A 21,332-nucleotide genomic window follows, 5' to 3' on the forward strand; every position below is an offset into this window, starting at 1 on the left:
TGCCTATTTCACTTTATTCACTTTATAGGCAACAGAAAGTTGCCTGCAAATAATTATTGTATACCACATATATTGCATTCTGTGATGTAATATTTATGTATACTCAATGTTGGGCATAAGCAGGACCTTTTGTTACACAAAAACATTTGACTTTAAAGAAACAGTGGAAATATACAAAATAAACATGCATGCAAGCCACAACCTTCACTGCACAGAATAATTACTGGATGGAAGCTTACTGGTGCTTATAGAAAGATGGCAAAAAAAACCAACAATCAATCAGCAAGGAAGCATGGGGCACAGGAAGCTGTAGTGGTAAAAGTGAGACGTTCATGGCTAAGCATATGGTTGACTCTTCATTTATATTTGTCTCTTTAAATATAAGAACTTGAGAGCCAGGTTATGCTTAGAAGAGCAGAATTAAAGCCAAAACTACTTTGTGGTCTTTCTTACTTCTTCAGGGGAAAAAAATATATATATACACAGGTACTTAGTAAATTGAGAAGGCTACATCAAAGATATCTGATATCCAACTGAAACAAGATTCTAACATTCATGAATAAAATCTTAAGTAAATTTATTCATGTGATCATTCAACTTGTTATTTTAAGTGTACATAATAAAGCACAGCTCAGGGCAGCGGTATTTTTACTAGCTATGTGGATAAATTATCTGCATGGATTAAACCCGTGCACGTAATCCTACTTTGCAAATTACAGAAAAGCACTGATAACATTAACAACTGGCAGCTGTTCTCTTCAATGAATCTTGTTTTGTTTCTGCATTCACATTTCGTAGAATATGTTCGAAATGGAGCTTTGCCATATGTGGCTACACGACTTGACATCAAATCACACAATCACACACTTGGCAGTCTGACTAAAAAGTATCAGCTCCTGCAGTGAGATTCCCTACAAAATCCAGGACTAAGCTCTTCTGAACTTTAATTGCTGGCTTTTAACAGCGTAGCTTGGTTCTCTTGCAACTTGAGCATGCTTCTTAAAGCAAAGTAAGATTTCTTCAGATTTTATTATCAATATTAAAAAGAAATAGTGTAAGAGAAAAAGGTGGCTGCTGTTATTACACGACACAACTGAAAAAAGTAACCACATACAGCTATTCTAGCAGGTAACATTCTCAGCAATACACTTGGCCACTTTTATAGTCAGCACAACACTTGAGTTGTTTCAGTCTCAACTCTAGGATTCTTCCAGAAGTGGCCAGGGGAAAAACAAACAGAAAAACCCCTGTACCAAGTCAGCTCTGAAGGGAAAGAAGTGACTGAAGAGATCAAGATCAGTAACTGACAAATTTTACATAATTCTTTTTTGGCACAGCCAGTGCTAATTACAGATTTGACTGCAATGAAGGTGTGGAACAAAACATCTGGTTCTCCAGGGAAAATGGAAGGCATCTCAGCCATCTTCTCACAGATCACCTAAGCCAGCATTTGGCACAGAACAGGTATGTACATATATAATGCACATTTCCCTGATCCCCCTTACTTACCATTGTGCTGTGCAGAACAGAAGAAGGCCTGCCATGTCATCACAGACTTTGGTGCATCTGGCCATGACCTGTCTTTCTAGTTTCCTTGCAGCAGCATACAAACATTTCTTTCTGTCATGGAAGTCCTTAGAGTTCCTCTGCTATTGGGTAAAATGACTGAGACAAATCTTAAGTGAAGAAAATTAGCTTTATTTATGTAAATTAGAAAAATGAATTGTTAGAACTTTGGTCAAATGGTTAATTCTGTACAATTTACAATTATATTTATATACAAAACTTTTAATAAAATACAGTACATCACACTTTTCCTGAGTCACAGTGTGTTTCTCAGTTCCCTCTCTTATTTATTTTTATTTTTTAAAAAGTAATTAGAATCAAGAAGGAAATTCTATCCTCAGTTTGATAGTGTTTGGTTTAGACAATACTGGTATTACGAAAAAAGTCAATACTATATGTAGAAAATACTTTATAGCCATTGCAATTTTTAATAGTTATTTTTCTATATTAAAATATGTTCCCTAATAAAAATGTTAATTAAATACTTCTTATTATGAGTTTGTTGTACTTCATTTGACACAAGACAAGCTGACTTCAGGTACATCCAGCTCTCATTGCAGAGATGCATAGATTTAAGTGAGTGATGTGTGTATATATTCAATCATTTAAAGTTCAGGAAACACACATCCAGGTAGAATAGATGTCTGAATTGAGGCACAGTATATTAAAATCGCTGTCCTATCATGGACAAGATTTGAGCTTCAATTGCCTGGCTAGCGCAATACAGAATTAACATAAGTATACATCCTGAAAAGTGAGACTATGCCAAGCAGCAAGGCACCAAGCCTGCAAATGCTTACAGATGCACAGCAGCCCCACAGTGTAAAGCACTACTGAGTCCTCAGTGAAGAAGCACTGTAAAGCTGTATTTCACAGCATTTGTTAAACATTGGCCAGCTCAAGAAGTTATTAAGATTACAGTTATTAATATTACCTTTACTGATTTTTTGAGATCAACAATAATTTATTGTAATGTTTACATGGATATTTAATCTGCTTACTTAATAATTCAGTGCGTTAAATTAGTAATTAGGATACATTACCACCTGCAAGTAAATTTATATCCCAGTTGCATCAAAAAAATGATTTGGGTAATTTACTTTTGACAAACATTGATTTAAAACAAAATTAATTTTACTTTTTGGCTAACTGTGGGCTGCTCCTAAATATATCTATCATAAAGTTCACTAAAGATTTTTAATATAGGCATGTGTATGTCTGGTACTTTAATCCAAAAACACAGATTAGATTGCTTTTGATAGTTCTATTCATATTGTTTAGAGAAGTCTGCTAAACTAACAGGCAGTTACCTAGAGATCCATTTTCTCTTAAAAGCTTTCTATAATTTTTCAATGCAAACTGAATTACACATGAGAGCAACTCACAGAAATCCTCTGATTAGAAATTAAAAGGAGCATTTTTTGCTGTTGATAACAAAGTGCAAATAGGAGACTTCAAAGAAAGTTGGTCTTCAGCTGAATGCTCGAACTTTTTCCAGGATTCTTTGCAAGTTTAGCAGTCTTCACTTTGATGCTTTCTTGATTGCCTTTTACAGCTGACTCAAGCCTGGCTTTCATGGTTGGAGAGGAAGCCATTAATTTTTTAAAAACTGATGAGTACTGTGGACCAATTTGCATGAGATTTTGCAAAGCAAACTCATGCAGGTTTTTTGCTGCGTTTGTAGCAGAACCCAGGGCATTTTCATCCAAAAGAAAGGAAATAAGGATGGGAAGAAGGCAGGTCACCAGATGAGCGCCTGTAAGCATTGAAAAGAGGACTTAAAGCATACACTTTTTAAGAACAGCTTCACATCGCAAATGGAAGTATTTCTCTCTCATGAACCAAGCCAGCATTTAACACACATTGTAAAACAGCTAACGCTATTCGAACTGTATATTAGAAAGACCCAACATTCTAACGATTCTGTTAGCAATTATTGTTGAGGAGTCGATTCCCAGAGATCCTTTTGTTCTAATTTACTACCTGTGACAACTTTAAGTGTGTGTAATGTTTTGGATGCAAATAATGGAAGCAACTTACGGTGCTCTTCCTCAGCAGCGGCTGTAAGAGCTGTTACCACCTTTATTCCTTCCTGAACGACCTGAAGTTCTGCAGCATTTTCAGGTTTTGATTTTTCTGTTTCCTGCAATTTTCCCACAATGAATGATGCTAGAGAGTGAATATACGGATATGACACGGTTTTGTTTGGATGCTGAAAGATGGAGTGCAGCAGCTGGTAGCATTTGTACTGTACCTAGAGAGAAAATCAAATTCACAGTTACAAAGTGTTATACCTTGAAATACAAGTCAGAGTGTTTTAAAACTTGTTTGTCAGATAAAATTTAAGGGGGGAGAAAAGTCTGCCTCAAAATTTAAATAAATCAGTTCGCAGAGTGCTCATGCATAGTAATTCATAGAAGCATTATAACTTGTAATCAAATTATTAACAACAACTAGCTCACACATCCTGTTTCTTTCCAATCCTGCATCTCCCCAGAGTTTTGAGTTAAGATTATGTGTTAGCACTGTGTCACATATTTATCAATGTTTGAAGCTCTGGGTCTGACGCAAAAAAAAAAAAAGAAAAAATGTTAAGAATATAGAATATTCTGTATAGAGAATAAAAAATGGCAAAATGCACTGCTGGACCTGATTTTGTTAACTTGTTCAAACCATTCCAGAACACAGCAGATATAGGGAAGACAGAATTAACCGGAGTCAAAACATGAAACAACTGAATAGGAAATAAGCTAAAATGCCTTTAATATGCTACTGATATTCTTACTTCACTACTACTTACAAGAGGATCTTTTGATTCAAGTATTACTTTAAACTTCTCAATACAACGCTTTTGAAGGCACTCTATGGTAGTAACTTCTGGACTGGTGGACATAATAAATACTGTGATAGCAGTAAGCAGGCTCACTTCATCGAGTTCTCGGAGAAGACCATCTGCTGTCAATAAAGCAAATGGTCTGTTAGATTTGCATTAAGAAGTAATTCTATGAATTCAAATGTTACAAAGAGGTGGAATAGAAACGTCTAGGTCTCTCTAGGAATCTCTTTTTTCAAATACATGACACACTTTGATGGACTGCTATGGACTTGTACTGTTACAAAAGCCAAGGCCAAAATAACAATTCAGGAGTGGTGACATGCATATTTAGAAATACCAGTGTGCTCCTATTCCATTTTTATTTTATAAGAAATGCAGTAAGTATCTTTGAAAAGCTGGTATGACATGTTGGAGTACAACAACCTATTTTGACAGTTATATAACGCAGCTGGGAATGTGGCCACTGAGGACAATGAAAAGGCTGAGGTTCTCAATGCCTTCTTTACGTCTGTCTTTAAAAGCCAGACCAGTTGTCCCCAGAGTACTCTACACTCTGACCTGGAAGTCTCGCATGGGGAGCGAAACAAACCCCCCATGATTCAGGAGGTAACGGTCAGAAACCTACTACTCCACCTGGACTGCCACAAGTCCATGGGGCCGGACAAGATCCACTTGAGAGTGCTGAGGGAGCTGGCTGAGGAGATAGCCAAGCCGCTTTCCATCATCTATCAGCATTCCTGGTCAACTGGAGAGGTCCCAGAAGACTGGAGACTTGCCAGCGTGACTCCCATCTACAAGAAGGGTCATAAGGAAGATCCGGGGAACTACAGGCCTGTCAGCCTGACCTCAGTGCCAGGGAAGGTTATGGAGCAGATTGTCCTGAGGGAGATCACGCGGCATTTGCAGGACAACCGGGGGATCAGGCCCAGCCAGCATGGGTTTGTGAAGAGCAGGTCCTGCTTGACCAACCTGATCTCCTTCTATGATCGAGTGACCCGTCTGGTGGATGAGGGAAAAGCTGTTGATGTGGTCTACCTAGACTTCAGCAAAGCCTTTGACACTGTCTCCCACAGTATTCTCCTGGAGAAACTGGCAGCCCGTGGCTCGGACAGGTACACTCTTTGCTGGGTAAGGAGCTGGCTGGAGGGCCGGGCCCAGAGAGTGGTGGTGAATGCAGTTAAATCCAGCTGGCAACTGGTCACGAGTGGTGTTCCCCAGGGGTCGGTGCTGGGGCCTGTCCTTTTCAATATCTTTATTGATGACCTGGATGAGGGCATTGAGAGCACCCTCAGTAAGTTTGCAGACGACACCAAGCTGGCAGGAAGTGTCGATCTGCCTGGGGGTAGAGAGGCCCTACAGAGAGATCTGAACAGGCTGGATCTCTGGGCTGAAGCCAATGGGATGAGATTCAACAAGACCAAGTGCCGGGTCCTGCACTTTGGCCGCAACAACCCCAGGCAACGCTACAGGCTTGGGGCAGAGCGGCTGGAAGGTTGTGTGGAGGAAACGGACCTGAGGGTATTGGTCGATGCTCGGCTGAGCATGAGCCAGCAGTGTGCCCAGGTGGCCAAGAAGGCCAATGGCGTCCTGGCTTGTATCAGAAACAGTGTTGCCAGTAGGAGTAGGGAAGTCATTGTCCCTCTGTACTCAGCCCTGGTGAGGCCCCACCTCAAGTACTGTGTCCAGTTTTGGGCCCCTCACTGCAAGAAAGACACTGAGGCCCTGGAGCGTGTTCAGAGGAGGGCGACAAAGCTGGTGAGGGGTCTGGAGCACAGGCCTTATGAGGAGCGGCTGAGGGAGCTGGGATTCAGTCTGGAGAAGTGGAGGCTCAGGGGAGACCTTATCGCTCTCTGTAACTACCTGAAGGGAGGTTGTAGTGAGCTGGGGGACGGCCTCTTCTCTCTTGTAGCTAGTGACAGGACGAGGGGGAATGGGTTCAAGTTGCGCCAGGGGAGATTTATAGGCTGGACATTAGGAAACGCTACTTTTCTGAAAGAGTGGTCAGACGCTGGAATGGGCTGCCCAGGGAGGTGGTTGAATCACTGTCCCTGGAGATGTTCAAGAAACATTTAGATATAGTGTTGAGAGACATGGTTTAGTGGAGTTATTGGTGGTAGGTGGATGGTTGGACTGGATGATCTTGTAGGTCTTTTCAACCTAGCTAATTCTATGATTCTATAAAATTTGCAATGAAATCCTTTTGGTATGACTGAAGCTATTGTTCAAATAAATTAAAAACAGAGCTATAAACAAAAGATCCAATAACAGCTACAGCTTTGAGATTAAACAGAAGGAATGACAAAAGCCAGAAGTTCAAAATAGGTAAGCTAAAGAAACAGTACACAGAACACTAACATGAGGTTAAAAAAGGTATTTTACTTAAACTCTTGTTTTAATTCGCTTTGCTGCCAATACAGACATTAGTTTTTGTAAAGAAATCATGTGTAGTACAACTGTCTTTTATGCTCATCTTTACACTAAAGATACAACTCCTGTTTATTCCATAGCACAGTGTAACTACATTGTGGCATTATGTAACACAGGAGTACACCTGCAGTTCCACATCTATCATTTACAGGTTGTGACTTCTCACGTCAACTGTAGAGGCAGGATGGCACTATAGTTTCAACAGTACTTATCTGCAGGAGAATTATTTGGCTAACACGTTATTAGACTATAATCTAAATAAATTGAACTTGTCCTTACCTTGATCCCAACAGTCAAGCACAGTGACCAAAGCACTGCGCAGAAGATCAGTCCAGGCAGTCCGACTCTTCTCTGCTCGAGCCATTGGAGAAGACAGAAGTCCTTTAAGAGCTTGTAGAGATGCAGCAACTGGCAAAGGTAGCTGGCCGTCTTGCTCTTTGACTGCAGTTTCTTTAAGTACTCCAATAATTAGGTACAAAATAGTAGGAAGAACTGAAACGCTTCCTGTAAAACAGTGCAAATTAACTGTAGTGAAATGAAAAATTCAGGGAGATTTGATATTAAAAAAGACACATAACGGGCTAAAGATGGAGAAAAGAAATCATATTGTACCCTACAACAACAGGAAGAACTATTAACTATTCCATTTGGAGTACACTAGCCCCTATAAAGAATTCTGTAATAGAGCACAAATGTCAGAAAAAGCAATTCACAGAGCTGGTAAAGGCAATAGTTTGCAAAGGGAATAACACAGACACCTAAGGTGTGAAAGGAGAAGTAGGACAGAAATGGCTTACCAGTGTGCTGTAACAGCATTGAAAGATCATATGTATGAATACAATATTGTTGGGGAAAAAAACACCAGCTCTTAAAGGTTGGTGTGCATTCAAAATGAATCATGGGGTAAAAGTCAATTAATTTGAAGAACCAACCATAACTACTTAAGAGCAGGTTGCTAATGTTCAAATGATAGCTTTAAGTGAAATTTAACATGATATGTTTGCCTTTTAAATTTAATTTATGTCTGTATTATAAGTTCTGGAACAGAAGATTCAAGTAGGATAGAAGCATACAGCTCCTGTACACTCCTCTGTATGTAAGAAATCTATTAATTGCACTGCAACAACAGGAGAAGAAGAAAAAAGGTTCTTTCAATTGCTTTGGTAAATGCTGTTATCTGACAGTCAAAAAAGAAAAAATAGAACAGGAAATCGTCACAAGCAGATCATGAAACTTGCTGCCAGATTTATCCAGCTGAGAAAAGAAGGTAGTAACCAGGCTGCTCAGAAGAGACAGATAATCTTTCATTTAATCTTTCCTTGTGATGAAATAGCATACCTTCAGGAGAGCAGACTGCAGGAACATCAGAGAGAATAAGTAATGCTGCTGATACCAGCCTACTTCCGTCTTCTGATAGTAACAGATGTTTTCCTGATTGAACTGCAGGGCTACAAGTTAATTTAGGGTTGAGCTGGGGAAGCTGTCTGACAAGAATACAAACACACAACTCCAGTGTTGCAAAGACCAAGGACTTCCCAGGCACCAGTCCTCCTGTATCTTTGCCTTCTCCAAATTCAGGTAGTGTTTCCTTTTCTGCAGCACCATCATCAACTAAAACAGAAAGAAGAAATATGGCAGAAATCTGCAGACTGTACCTTGTTTCCAAAAAGTTTACATTTTAAGACTGTTTCATCATCAAATAACAACTTGACTTGTATGTATGTGCGTGCGTTATTCCTTCTGAATAAGCAATCTGTGCTATGATTGTGGAAACGCAAAAGTGGGTACAATAGATTTAGACTTCAAACATGCTGAGGTACCATGCCAACACGATGTTATTTTGTTGTTTTTCTCATTAAATTTAGAAAGTTATCATCAGAGAAACTAGTGGAGTCCAGCTTGTAAGAGCTGTGAGTGTGTGCACACGCAGTCTCTCTATTGCTCTACTGCAATCGATCCCCTTTTCTCCGTGACTTCTCCCTCCCTGTCACCACACAAGTTTATCCCAACTGCAGTTTCTCCAATTTTTCTCCTCAGTTCATGCCTCTAGTCCAGAAGCACCTGCTATCATGCCTCCCTGATTTCTCAAGTCAGGCACCTGGGCTGACTGAAGTGAACCAGGATTAGTCACTAACTGTGAAGAACTTCAGTTAAGATATATGTTGGAATACCACCTTCAAGAATCCTACTTTCCAATAAAGAATTGCCATATCCTTAAGAATATATATTCAGCATCTTGTGCCTTACTGTACCTTCTGCACTTCTCCGCTTTTCCTTCACATGTTCTTGAGCTGCAAAAAGAATCAGACGAACAACTTCAAGGGCAGCAAGCTGAATATCAGGTGATTCTCTGGTCAGTATCAGTCGATGCAAAACATTCAGCAGCTCTACAGCCAACTCCTATAGTAAGAAAAATGCTTAATGTATACCCACTTTGACACAGAAATTTTGGAAACAGTCACTCTTGACCAAATGGTTAATAACAGTTAGAACCAACAGTATTACTCTTATTGATTTGATCTCTCTAAGGAACATAACAGTACTCTTGACACAATCACAGGAGTTGGCACTTTATTAAAGCCTTATAGCTGCTAGCAGCAGAGTTCAATTCTTTTTTAACTCATGATGATAGGAATATGGTATTGTATTGGGCCTACAATCCCTCCTTTCCTTGGAGAGAGCAACAACAGTTAGCAGAACTTAGACACACCCACAGATATCAATTGTGCTGTGTTAGACAATGGTGCGGCACAAAAGGTGGTATAAAGCTTAATTTAAAGAAAAAAAGATTTAATACCATTTATTTTGTACAGCTTTCTTTTATCCTCTTTAGTATTTAAAACAGCATTAATTGCACTGTCCTTTGACAGAGAGAGTAAGAGAACTTATGCAAGTATTCATTCTGAGAGCAGAAAATGAAGCAAAAACTAGATAGATTGAATCCTAACAAATACAGAAGTGGAATCTTTTTCAAAGGGCAGAGGAAAGAATATCTGGAACATGCTTTTTTTTCCCCACTGTTAAGAAATCCTGTAGCATAGCTTTTTCTATGATTCCTGCCCTTTCCCACAAAGAAAGATCAGGAATGTTAAGAAAATTGTGTCTCTATACTCTATTATTTACAGGCACTGTTTTGAGCACAAATTCTAACCAGCTTTTATTGCATACCAAGAAAACCGCTCTAGCTGAAATCTGTGGTAACTTCATTTCCACCACATCTGGAGCCACTACATCATTGCTCTCTGCACTGCCAGTCATTCCACCACAATCAGTGATTCTGGAATTCCATGTCTACTTGGCTCTTATCTTACTTATCTAATTATTCCTGCCCTACAAAATCTTCTCAAGTTCTCTCTCCTTCCCCACCTTCAACAGGTTCCATGTTTTGCTCCTGTTTTTCTCCTCTCTCCTGTGCAAGGGAGGATCTCAAAGCATATAATGCACATACTACTTTTGTGTTGAAGATTCTTGGATATACAATACAGAGTAGAGATACTGCTCATACTAACATTATGCTTTAAATCTGGCTTTTCCGTAAGGATGTCAAGCTCAAAATTAGCACTTAACTCTTCCCAAAAAATTCCTTCATTTTTAGGAATAGCACCTGCTTCTAGTCTGTTAGTCAGCCTTACAATCTGGATATAACCTTTGACTCAAACTTATGCTTAGAACCTTACACCCGCTGTTTTGTTTTATAGACTGTATGAAGAATTAGTCTACAAGACGTTACTTTTGCCATCTTCAAAACTAAAACTACAGTCTATGTATCTAACATCTCTCATCACTGCTGCTCCAGAAGCTTTTTTCTTTTGGCCTTTACAGTCACATCTAGCTTAAAAAACAATCCCATCGTCATTTCCAAGTATGAAGGTTGGATTATACCACTCTCTTCTTGAATCATTCCTGCCATTTTCCGTATTTTGATGAACGTTACTTAGGCGCAAAAAGCAATTACTTTATGTAACAAAGTTCAATGATTAGAACTAATAAAAATAAGAGGAAGACAGCTTTGCCGATATGAGCAGATATAACATTTGTTTCTAAAGAATAAACCACATCTCTCCAAACATTTATAGCATCATACTACTTACTCTTTGTAAGGAAAAGATGATTTGGGGAAGATTGGCCCAGTCTTTTCCAGTACCACAGAACAGCAAATGAAAGTCTGTATGGACTTGAGGGGTCTAACCAATAAGGAGCTTCTTCTTAAATCCTTCAAAGTTAGCTTGGGATTCTGATCATTAATACATTACCTGATCTCCACCTATTTTAGATCTTGGCCATGGAACATCAAAGAGAGCCTGTAGGGCACGTAAGCAGGCAATAATGTTCTCCATAGCTGCATCTGATCGAGGAGAGCAGAGAAATTCCACACTAATTCCTGTAAGTATCAGAAGAAAAAAAAATTATAAAATTTTAAAAAGTAATTTTGTCAATCATTAAGTAATCTAATAGTATGCTGAGCAGACACACAAACAGAACTTGCATTTTATATTAAGTGGATTAATTTCCCATTTTTAATATTTTGGTGAAAGAACTCTTATAAATAAGTTAGAACCATTTCCAAGCAAAACATTGAGCTCTAGATCTGATGAACAGGCAGTAACCTGGCTTCAGCTGTGACAGAATTTATTTTTATTTGATAGTGGCTGGTACATGTATATGTTTTGGCTTCAAGAGGAAAACAATGTTGATAACACACCAATGTTTCAGTTGTTGCTGAGCAGTGCTGAACAGAGCCAACGAGATTTCAGTTTCTCAGATTTTCATGCTGTCCTGTCAGTGAGGGGATGTGGGGGCACAAATTGCAGTGAGGGGACAGAACCAGGACAGCTGACCCAACCTGCCCAAAAGGATATTCCATACCATACAGCATCATGCGAAAAAAAACTGGAAAATGGTGGGAAGTCGGCCAGAGGAGCAACTGCTGTTTCAGGACTAGCTAGTCATTGGTTAGCAGGCGGCGAGCAAGTGGTTGTGCATCACTTGTTTTGTGTATAATCATTCCTATTATCTTTATTATTATTATTATTCCTTTATTCTTTTTCTGCCTTAGTAAGTTTTTTTTTTTTTTTTATACCAACCCACAGGCTCTACGTGGTTGTTTTTTTTTTCCAGTTCTTTCCCCCATCCCATTGGAGGGAGAGGGGGCGAGTGAGCAAATGACTGCGGTGCTCAGCTAACTGCCTGTTTAAACCACAACAGGCAGACAATTCATAACACGTACATATAATATTTGCCTAACTGAATTCCTTTATGTAACTGAAAAGAATAACAGAGTAGTTAACAATGGTTCATAAACTCCAAGGCTGAGGCTTTTTCTTCTCATCTTACAGAAATGCTAACGACTGCAGCTACCACAGCTGGGTCACCAGCTACAAGAAAATTACATGGGCCTAAGCTCACAAATTCCAGACCACATAAAATTGATCACTTCTTTCTGAGGTTTCAGGACTCTTCAGATAACATTTTGTGACACTGGAGATAAACTTTATATTAATTGTGATCCATGTTCTCATCCCAGTTTTACAGCAGTAATTCCAAAATATTTGATGACTTGGGAAACTGATGTCATGGCTTTATGATTTTTGTTATCGGTATTCCACATCATAACATCATGTAGTGCACTGGGAGTTAAAGAGTTAGTGCTCCAGTTTCATGGACTGTTGATTTTTCTGTGTGTTTGGTTCTCAGAAGAGAAGAACTGCGTATCTCAGAAGACTTTCACTGTTCTGTTTCCGTTTTCTGTTCAGAGGGAAAGATAAAACTGCTCGCAAGTCATGAGACAGCCCTTCTTTTACTGCTCGTCACTGTGGTGTGTGCTCCCTAGCCGTCTCGCCTTCAGAACTCGAGTAAGGCCTTTGGTTTTGGACACTGCCTCTCTCATTTTATTTATTAGTTTCAATTCCAATTACATTGAATTAAATTGTGTTATCTTGCATTCCAATATCATATTTAGTAAATCACGTTTTTCTCCCATAGCTCGTTGCCACTGTTTTGTTTTTAGGCCCATCTCCCTACCTTTTCTCCTTTTTCCCCTTTCTCCTCTCCCAGGGCATGGGTCAGCAGGTCTCCCCACCCCATTAGTCATGGAACTGGGCCAAATCAGCCCATAAACTGTTGACAACTTATCAATGTATGTTTAAGGATTGCTGTGCTATAGAAAGTGTCTGTTAAAGTTTGTTCATGCAATTTGAACTTGCATGTTTATAAGCACAGCAGGAAGCACTTGCTTTAGGGCTTGTGGAAGTTCACTGTGAGCTAAACAATTGGGAAAACACATTACAATTATGTCACTGGGACTTAAAATTCACCTGACTATATTTTTCTAAGAGACAATATTCAAGAATGCAGTGAAGTGTGAATAATGAAGTATTTTTTGCAAACAGCTTTATCAATTAAAAATGATAAACATTCTTGGCATTACAGAATCAAGACAGATTATACACTAACCCAAGATAAGATGAAACCTGTCAGTATTCACATCCTCAGGAGATTTTACTGAGGGCCTGGTAGAAGAATCTTGACACATTGTAGTTGGGGTGACAGGTCTAGAGAGATTAGTAACTCCTTCATCTGGATCCGCAACAATGAAACCTGTGCTAGTAAGCCATAATGCTGTAGCATGAAGTATAAGTGCCCAGGAGTTGTAGTAATGAGGTCTGGCATTTTCTATCGTCTCGGCCGTATAAAATGCACCACCTACAAAAAGAAAAGTTATGTTTCAAGGCTACCTTTTGTTTCCAATTATAACAATTCCTTATTCATTAAAAATTGGGATTCTTCTTATTGAAATATTTACTGTATTTTATGACTTTTTTTCTTTCAAGTGAAAGAAAAATAACTGAAATTTAGGCTAAAAATGGACATTTACTTTGATTTATTTGGACAGAATCCAACACAGTTACCTTTCCCTTCTTTCAACCATAAAAGTATCCAACCAACATGGACACTGAACAAACTATCACATCACTGAAAGCTCGGTTCTCATAAGCAATCTTAATTTATATATAAGTACACAAGTATGCGTATTCTCTATACAATGTTATGTTATTGAAATCTAACACAAGTCAGGTAGGACATTAATGATTGGAAGTGAGCTATGAAAAAAAAAAATTATTCACCTCCTTACCTTCAGCAGGTAGTTGTGATGCATATTCTGAAGGCAAAATTAAAAGCGCAAAATCCTGAAGTGCAGCAAGCCAGAGTTTGCTCAATGTTCCAAGATCTGCCTGTACTAAGTCCGCAAGTCCACTGGCTGAAGATGCTGTATCTCTGTAGCTTTCTTCTTCAGAGTTTGTCATTTTCAAGGAGTGATTGTGTGCATCACTTTGATTTTTTTGCTTTTCAACTGCAACTACATAAACCTGTTTATATATTTGGAGAAACATTTAGAAACATTAATACTTGGAAAACTACCATGATCACAACTGTTGAGCAAGCACAAGATTTCCAAGAATCTATTCCTGCTTCAAGTCCAGTAGGTGTGGATTACCAGATTACAGGTCACAAAAATTTATCTTCACTTCAAAAAGCTGTACTTCACAGAATCACAGTATCGCAGGGGTTGGAAGGGACCTCTGGAGATCATCACGTCCAACTCCCCTGCTAAAGGAGGTTCCCTACAGTAGGTTGCACAGAAAAGCCTCCAGGTGGGTTTTGAATTTCTCCAGAGAAGGAGACTCTACAGCCTCTCTGGGCAGCCTGTTCCAGTGCTCTGTCACCTTTAAAGTAGTTAAGTTTTTTACAATCTTCAGATGGAACTTCCTGTGTTTCAGTTTGTGCCTGTTGCCCCATGTCACATCACAACTAACACTAACTTCACATTCAGTCTGAATTTTGCCTGAGCTTCTGACCAGTGAAAGGATGATTGTTATATGCCATTAAAAAACTCTTCTCTAGGTAATCATTTTAAATTGATAATGGCACCTTATCTTTTCCTGAATACATGAAAGTAGCTGATCTACTAAAATCTCTCAATGTAAAGACATTTTCAAGACTTCTATTCCCATTTGCTAGCTTTTCTCTGATTGCTTCCCTTTTTTGCCAACATTCTTTCTTCAGTATAGACCATTTGTGTTTCTATAAATTGTCAAATAAATGCCATCTATTGCCTGCTTTCTTCAAAAGATCCCTCTGCTTGCACAAATACCATATTAACCATGTGTGATCATATTTAGCTGGTTATCCGTTCCCTACATCAAGTTCATCATCAGTGCTTTCTCAGACATCTTTTAGAGGTTATATACATTGTCACATTTTTATTTTTAAATATCTAACTTTGCATTTACGTATATTAAAGAGGCATTGATGTGAACTGTCTTTAAGGCAGCTAGCAAAGGCAGTACTGAGCTGACAATGTTGAAAGAACTGCCTGTATAAAATTAAATGGCACATGAAAAAAAAAACTATTCACAACTGCCATACCATAACAATTTATATCATGTCAATTTAAAATTAATACTGAAACATCAGAAGATGTAAGTATTCTCTGATTCTGTGATTCTGTGAAATATCAATAGTATAATGCAAACAGTCTAACTAGCAGTGCTACTGTCAAGCTTACCAAGAGTCTCGTTGATTACATTTACTTTTCAACCTGGTGAGGGCTGGTGTTTATGTACTATTTATAGATAGCAAAGCATAGCAAAGAACAAACAATTTCTATTTAATGAAGCATGTAATAAATGTCTGAAACCATTCTGTCTGAAAGGTTCTAATTCACCTACCAGAAATCATGACTACTGTTACAGAGCTATTACACTAACCTCTGCCCAGGCCTTAAGCACAGCCAGTATCTCCATAGTTGAGGTGCTTTCATTATATTGTTGACTTTGTGCTTCTTTCCCAGCTTGCACTTTGACCAAAGAGGATACGAGCAACTGGTGAACCCTTCGAAGATCACTGAGATCACTTACTACACCACTTGCTATCCAGGCACTGCACACCTAGTGTTGTAAAAGTTAGTTAGAAATGAGCCAAACACCACCGGATACTCTTTTTTTCCTCATATGTAAAATGATGTAAAACTTTTTTCATTTCTATTGAGTTATAATTATCTCTCAGATAATAACCAGTGTTAAATTGAATTACAGTTCAGCATATAGAAGTAACAAAAGCCAAAAACGTTAGGAGGGATGAATTAAATAACTGAAGTATTAGCTGCTGCAAAAGTTTCCCAAAAGATTCTAAAGTGCATAAAAAAATCTGGGATGTTATAATATACAGGTAGCCTGGGTGACATTATTTTGTGTGCTTTGAGAATTTGAGACTAGACGATTTAATATTCCCCTTTTCTTGTGTGATGTATCTAGCAAAAAGAAAATTTCAGAGAGTCTATTACCTAAGACTTCTGACTTTCAACACTTGCCTGACATGCTTTTGCTGTGACATCAGGAGGAGTTTCTGGAGCAAAGGCAGGCCTAAGTGCTGCTCCAACCTAAAGAGAATTATACAACATTTAATACATCCTAAACAGCTAAGTAAAGAATAATTTTCCATAGCCAGGCTTTGCTGCAATTTTATGTTATAAAACATAGTTTCCTCTTTCATTTTTCAGACTTTTTTGGTGAGATTCACAAGCAAGATTCACAAGAATTCATACTTTTTATTTTGTTTGTTTTGCTTACATGAAAAGCATAGTTCTCTTTGAAAGGGGTCCTCAAATTAGTTTCTATTCTTTGCACAGTCTGAAACTGAAATAGAAACCTCTTCCTTCCTGAGCTCTTATCTCGATGAGTAGCTCTCAAAAGAAAAAACAGCGTTCCAAACCATTAAAGACTTGCAACACACCTAGTGACATTTCCTAACTCAAAAAAAAAAAAAAAAAAATACAGCTCTAAGAAAATAAACAGCTGAAGCTGGTCAAATTTGCAAAGTGAAAGGAAAGGAGAACCTAAACCCCATTTATCTAATAAAGAAACACAAATATATACTTATCAGGTTATAGAGAATTCATCTACTGCCATTGATAACAGCTATTTTCCCTAAAGGCTAATGAAAATTTCACTTGCTGATTTAGAAGATAATGGAAGATTCAGACTTAAGCCAGATGCTTTTTGGGATGAAATTATGAAGTATAATAGATTATGTAAACTACGTCCAGTGCAGTGGCACCATCCTCACTGAGACCATCAGCCTCTGCAATGATTTACACAAATACATATATATATATATATAATAAGTACTAATATAAATGTTGGTCTCTATAATTTACGAAATAATCTTCAAACTAAACTCTCGTATTGATCCCTGAGTAAATTCAGGCTTTCAATTCAGTTATGTGATTTTTAGAGTCTCCTAGTGGGTGGATTAAGCTCCTACTGAAAAATTATAGGGATAACGGGCTACATCATGTTATGGACGTACTGAAAGAGTTCTGTTTTGAGTCGATATTGAAAATGAAATGTCACTGTGTGCTTTGTTAAAAGCCAAACGATAAATCAAATGAAATTTCTGCAACAAGTCTGCTGAAGATAAATACACTTAGCTGGTGATGTGTCTCAGCATAATAAAGGTACAGGAATTATGAGTGCTCATCTTAAGTTTATGAAAATAAGTGAAAAATAGTTGTTTTAATTACAGGTAATGACAGTTTCTTAAGATCCTCTAAAGCTCAGAATTCATTTAAGGAAATTCTGAACAAGACTTCAGGAAATCACTAATTAAATCTGGATAAATGCATTTTCCGCTATCTATCTATTCCAAATTATTATTATGGAAAACTTTAGACATTAGCAATGGCGCTTACATTGGCTTGATATTGTTCCAGAATTAGATGACCTGGAAACTCTGGTTCTGGAACAGCTGCAAACTTCCGAACAACAATTTGCAATGTTTGAAGCCCAGAAAGACGAAGCTGATCGCTGTGATCTGTGGCAGCCATAAAAGCCATTCGGATCAAGTCAGCTAAATGCAATACTAAAAAGTCATCTGAAAACAGAAATAAAAAATAGTTTCATTACATTTAAATACAGACATAATATATTTTATAATATCGCTCCCAACATTTTCAAAATCTGTATTTTACATTTTTACAACACACCAAGGTTTAATTTAAGGCATTTTACACATACAACTACAACAACTTTACTTGGACACCTTATGCTAGCTGATCAGGGCAACTTTCCTTTTCAGTTTTTAACTGTACCGCGTAAATACCTTTACAAATGAGGCAGATTTACTAGTAAAATTTTTGGTTTTTTTAGGAAAACATTTGTAAATAAACACAGAGAGGTACTGAAATTGGCATTGGTGGTTGTTTTTTTTTTCGTACTCCCAGATAGCCAAATTATGCTGTTGCAGACTGGTGCCAGCTATCACTTCTAATTACCAATGCTTATGCAGAAACAATGGCTTCATACAGTTACCACAGTGCTATATCCAGAAAAATGAGTATAGATGCTGCAGTGATATGCCAATATTCTGACTAATTGAAGTTGTTCCACCTTAATCAATATAGACTTCTAATCATAGTACAAACAACATATTTATGATGAATTTAAGATGCTAAAAATGAACAGTTAGTTTAAGCATAAAAATACGCATTCTCTGAAAATTTCAGTGCTTAAGGCATACCTCTTGAATCACGTTGTTTTCTTTCCTGAGCCAAAGTTATGTCAAAGTGTGCACTGCCTGCATTTTCACACTGGCTTATAATTTTACAAACACATTCTGCAGCAAAAACTCTGGTGGACCACCGCGGATTACTGAAAGGATGGAACCTCTCATCACTTTCAGATGTTAATATGGATGCATCATCCACTTTAGCAGTTTCTTCTTCTTGAGTGGTATCTATTGCGGCTACTGTATTGAAATCTGTTAATAGGACACAGTAGAAAAATTTAAAAAAAAATAGGTAATTTTATTCTTTACTGTAGCTAAAAATTACACAAGGATTTATAAGAGAATCTCTTTAAGGTCTGTCTCTAGCCTCCTCCAACTCACTATGGATCCCTTCAATCTTACTGTCTGAAAATCAATGCTAGAATTAAAAATAAAGTGCACCGAAGTTGTCTGCACTTCTTTAATACTACCTGCTGGAAAGTAAGATCAATATGGTGAAAGTAAACGAAGAACTGCAGGGAATAAGTGAATATTTTAAAATATATGACACATATGAAGCTACTGCCCTTTCAAATCCAAAGAAATTTCTCTTCTTTATCATAGACTGAGAGAGAGGAGAAAAAAAAATCTTCTCACAATATTCAGCACAGTAATTAACTCTATCTGCTTGGAATGTCCATTAATGTTATGGTCTCTGTCATTCCTATCATCCACAGAATAGATGGCCTGAGTATTTTTCTTGTAGGTACTTGCACAGGATTCACAAGCTCAGATGTATTTTGCACTTCCCTTCCTTTTATGGAAATAACACTAGGACAATAATGCAGCTACAATATCATCACTAAAATGCTTACAGAAACCTCTTCAATAGTGAAAAGGCAATCAAAAGGGAAGAAGTCATATTCTTTCTGAAATAACTAAGTTAAAGGATCCAGTGTTTCATTATGGAGGATGATGATACACTTCCTGAACATTCAAGAAGCACACTCTTCTTCAGTGACATAACGTACTGTTGCTGGCTTTATTCTCATTGTATTCTCAACTAGAGGTTATTAGTACTTACCAGTTGAGGCAGCAAGAACATCTTTACAAAGCTTCAGCCAAAAAGAGAGCTTTTCAACTGCCATTGAAGTAAGCATATGATTCAGAGTATCTTTGATATCCTGGCACAATCTTTGATCCAATTCTTTGTCCAGCAAGCCCAGCAATGCCCCCTCCAGGCCTATTTCTCTGATGTTAATATCTGCAAAGGACAATGTCTGTGAAATTAATGTTGTTCATCCCAAAACTAATGACCACAGAAACCCCACTCAAGGTTGCACACAAAGTATCTTGACAACAAGCATCTAGTTATTAAATATTTTTGAAATAACAGTCTGTATTGCTTTAATGCCGTTTCTAAGCCATCTGGGTACAAAACAAACTGGACTTTTACAGATCGTACTACCAACAGGGAAAGAGTTATCCCAGAGAAAATGAGAAGAATCCTATTCCAAATTTTGCAATACTACAATCACTGTAGCATCCGAGGTCCTGAAAAAGATTATCTTTGGCTACCTGATTCCACACACTGAATCATAAGGTAATTCTAAAACAATCCTTCAAATGAAAAATAAAGTTAATAGTTATTCTCCAACAGAGCTCAAAAACAAACACACAGAAACAATATGTTAATGAGTATGACTGATTTTATTCATCCAACACTACCAAGTTCAAAAATCTGCATTTTGGTTATAATGACTCTACTGAAAATTTGCAAACAAGTGTGAATTGAAATACAAAGTGAATTCATTTATCACCACTATATTCTCATAGAAGGGTCTGAACATAAAGATGTTCACTTTCAGACCCTTTCACCAAAAATAAAAATAAAAAAGAGCTCAAAACCCCCTAGATAGTTAAAAATTCTAGGGACCCTTGATAATCACAACTAGTTCTCTGAACTTTCATCAGAAGTTCTTGTATACCTTCTCAAAGTGACAGATTTTTAGTTTAGGAGGAGATTTATATGTGAAAGTAAAACTAATTATGAAAACCATGTAAGATATGTAAGGACTACGAAGCTAGGCATTTGAGATCCAGGAATATGAAACTATAATGTAGTTACACTCAGATTTTTCTGGAACAGCATCTGCCTCCTCTAGTTTAGTGACCGTTACTATCTACAGTATATGGAAAGCAATTGTATATTAATTTTATCACTCAGAAGGGTTTGGATGCTTCCAAAATATATAGAAAACTGACGCAGACAATCTTTTGGGGTTCAACACTTCAACAAGAACATAGCAAAGTTTTCATAACCATGGTAGAGAGTGTTTAAAATTCATTACGAGTGTGTCAAGCTCTTGGATCTTGAAACTTCAGTACAGTACCTGGAGTAAAGTCTTCTCTGCTCTCTTTAACTAATGCAACAGCGTATTCTGATACCTCAGCAGCTTCTCTTTGCACAAGCTGACGCAAGCAAGCTACAACTGCACGTCTCAATAACAAGTATGAACTACAGAGATTCACCTGAAACATGCAAAAAGAAACAGTGAGATGGCTAACAAGCCTTTACAGACATACTTCTGTAAGGCCGATGTTTTATGAACAATTACAGTTGGGAAAATATGGGAAATCAGTAAGCAGGGAACTGATGCTAATTTTGCTCAGCTGCCTTTTTTTTTTTTTTTTTAAATTCCAAATGAAAGATTTTGAAACTTCTACAATAAATTCTAATATATTAATACTTCCAATATTTTCTCTCTAAATGTAACACACAAGACAGTTTTGTGGCCAGATTCAATTCCCACTGATATCAGTAGAAAGACCCCATTAACTTCAACGACAGCTGAATTATGGTCTCAGTGAACAAACGTATTCCTTGACCACGGAGTATACATAATGGGCTTGAAATCTCAGCGCAAGAGAAATACACTCAAATCATCTTCATAAGTAA

At 37.7% G+C, this 21,332-nt stretch overlaps 1 protein-coding gene across 8 annotated transcripts in view; it reads right to left on the bottom strand.

The window, feature by feature from the left end:
* HEATR5A (HEAT repeat containing 5A) overlaps positions 1,678-21,332 on the bottom strand; it is a 63,013-nt gene continuing 43,358 nt past the window's right edge. For 7 of the 8 annotated variants that reach the window (XM_021403796.1, XM_021403792.1, XM_021403794.1 and 4 more), the window contains 15 exons: positions 20,767-20,905; positions 19,458-19,637; positions 18,407-18,646; positions 17,580-17,761; positions 16,200-16,268; positions 15,598-15,777; positions 13,962-14,196; positions 13,283-13,531; positions 11,083-11,210; positions 9,082-9,229; positions 8,168-8,440; positions 7,109-7,333; positions 4,367-4,521; positions 3,607-3,820; positions 1,678-3,322 (listed from right to left, as the gene is read on the bottom strand). In XM_021403796.1, coding sequence (XP_021259471.1) covers positions 3,021-3,322; positions 3,607-3,820; positions 4,367-4,521; positions 7,109-7,333; positions 8,168-8,440; positions 9,082-9,229; positions 11,083-11,210; positions 13,283-13,531; positions 13,962-14,196; positions 15,598-15,777; positions 16,200-16,268; positions 17,580-17,761; positions 18,407-18,646; positions 19,458-19,637; positions 20,767-20,905 — 2,919 coding nt within the window. In that variant the 3' untranslated portion in view covers positions 1,678-3,020. The remainder of the gene's footprint in view (positions 3,323-3,606; positions 3,821-4,366; positions 4,522-7,108; positions 7,334-8,167; positions 8,441-9,081; positions 9,230-11,082; positions 11,211-13,282; positions 13,532-13,961; positions 14,197-15,597; positions 15,778-16,199; positions 16,269-17,579; positions 17,762-18,406; positions 18,647-19,457; positions 19,638-20,766; positions 20,906-21,332) is intronic. The other variant, XM_021403795.1, reaches the window with a different exon arrangement.

This window comes from Numida meleagris, chromosome 6, assembly GCF_002078875.1.
Source record: "Numida meleagris isolate 19003 breed g44 Domestic line chromosome 6, NumMel1.0, whole genome shotgun sequence".
NCBI lineage: Eukaryota > Metazoa > Chordata > Aves > Galliformes > Numididae > Numida > Numida meleagris.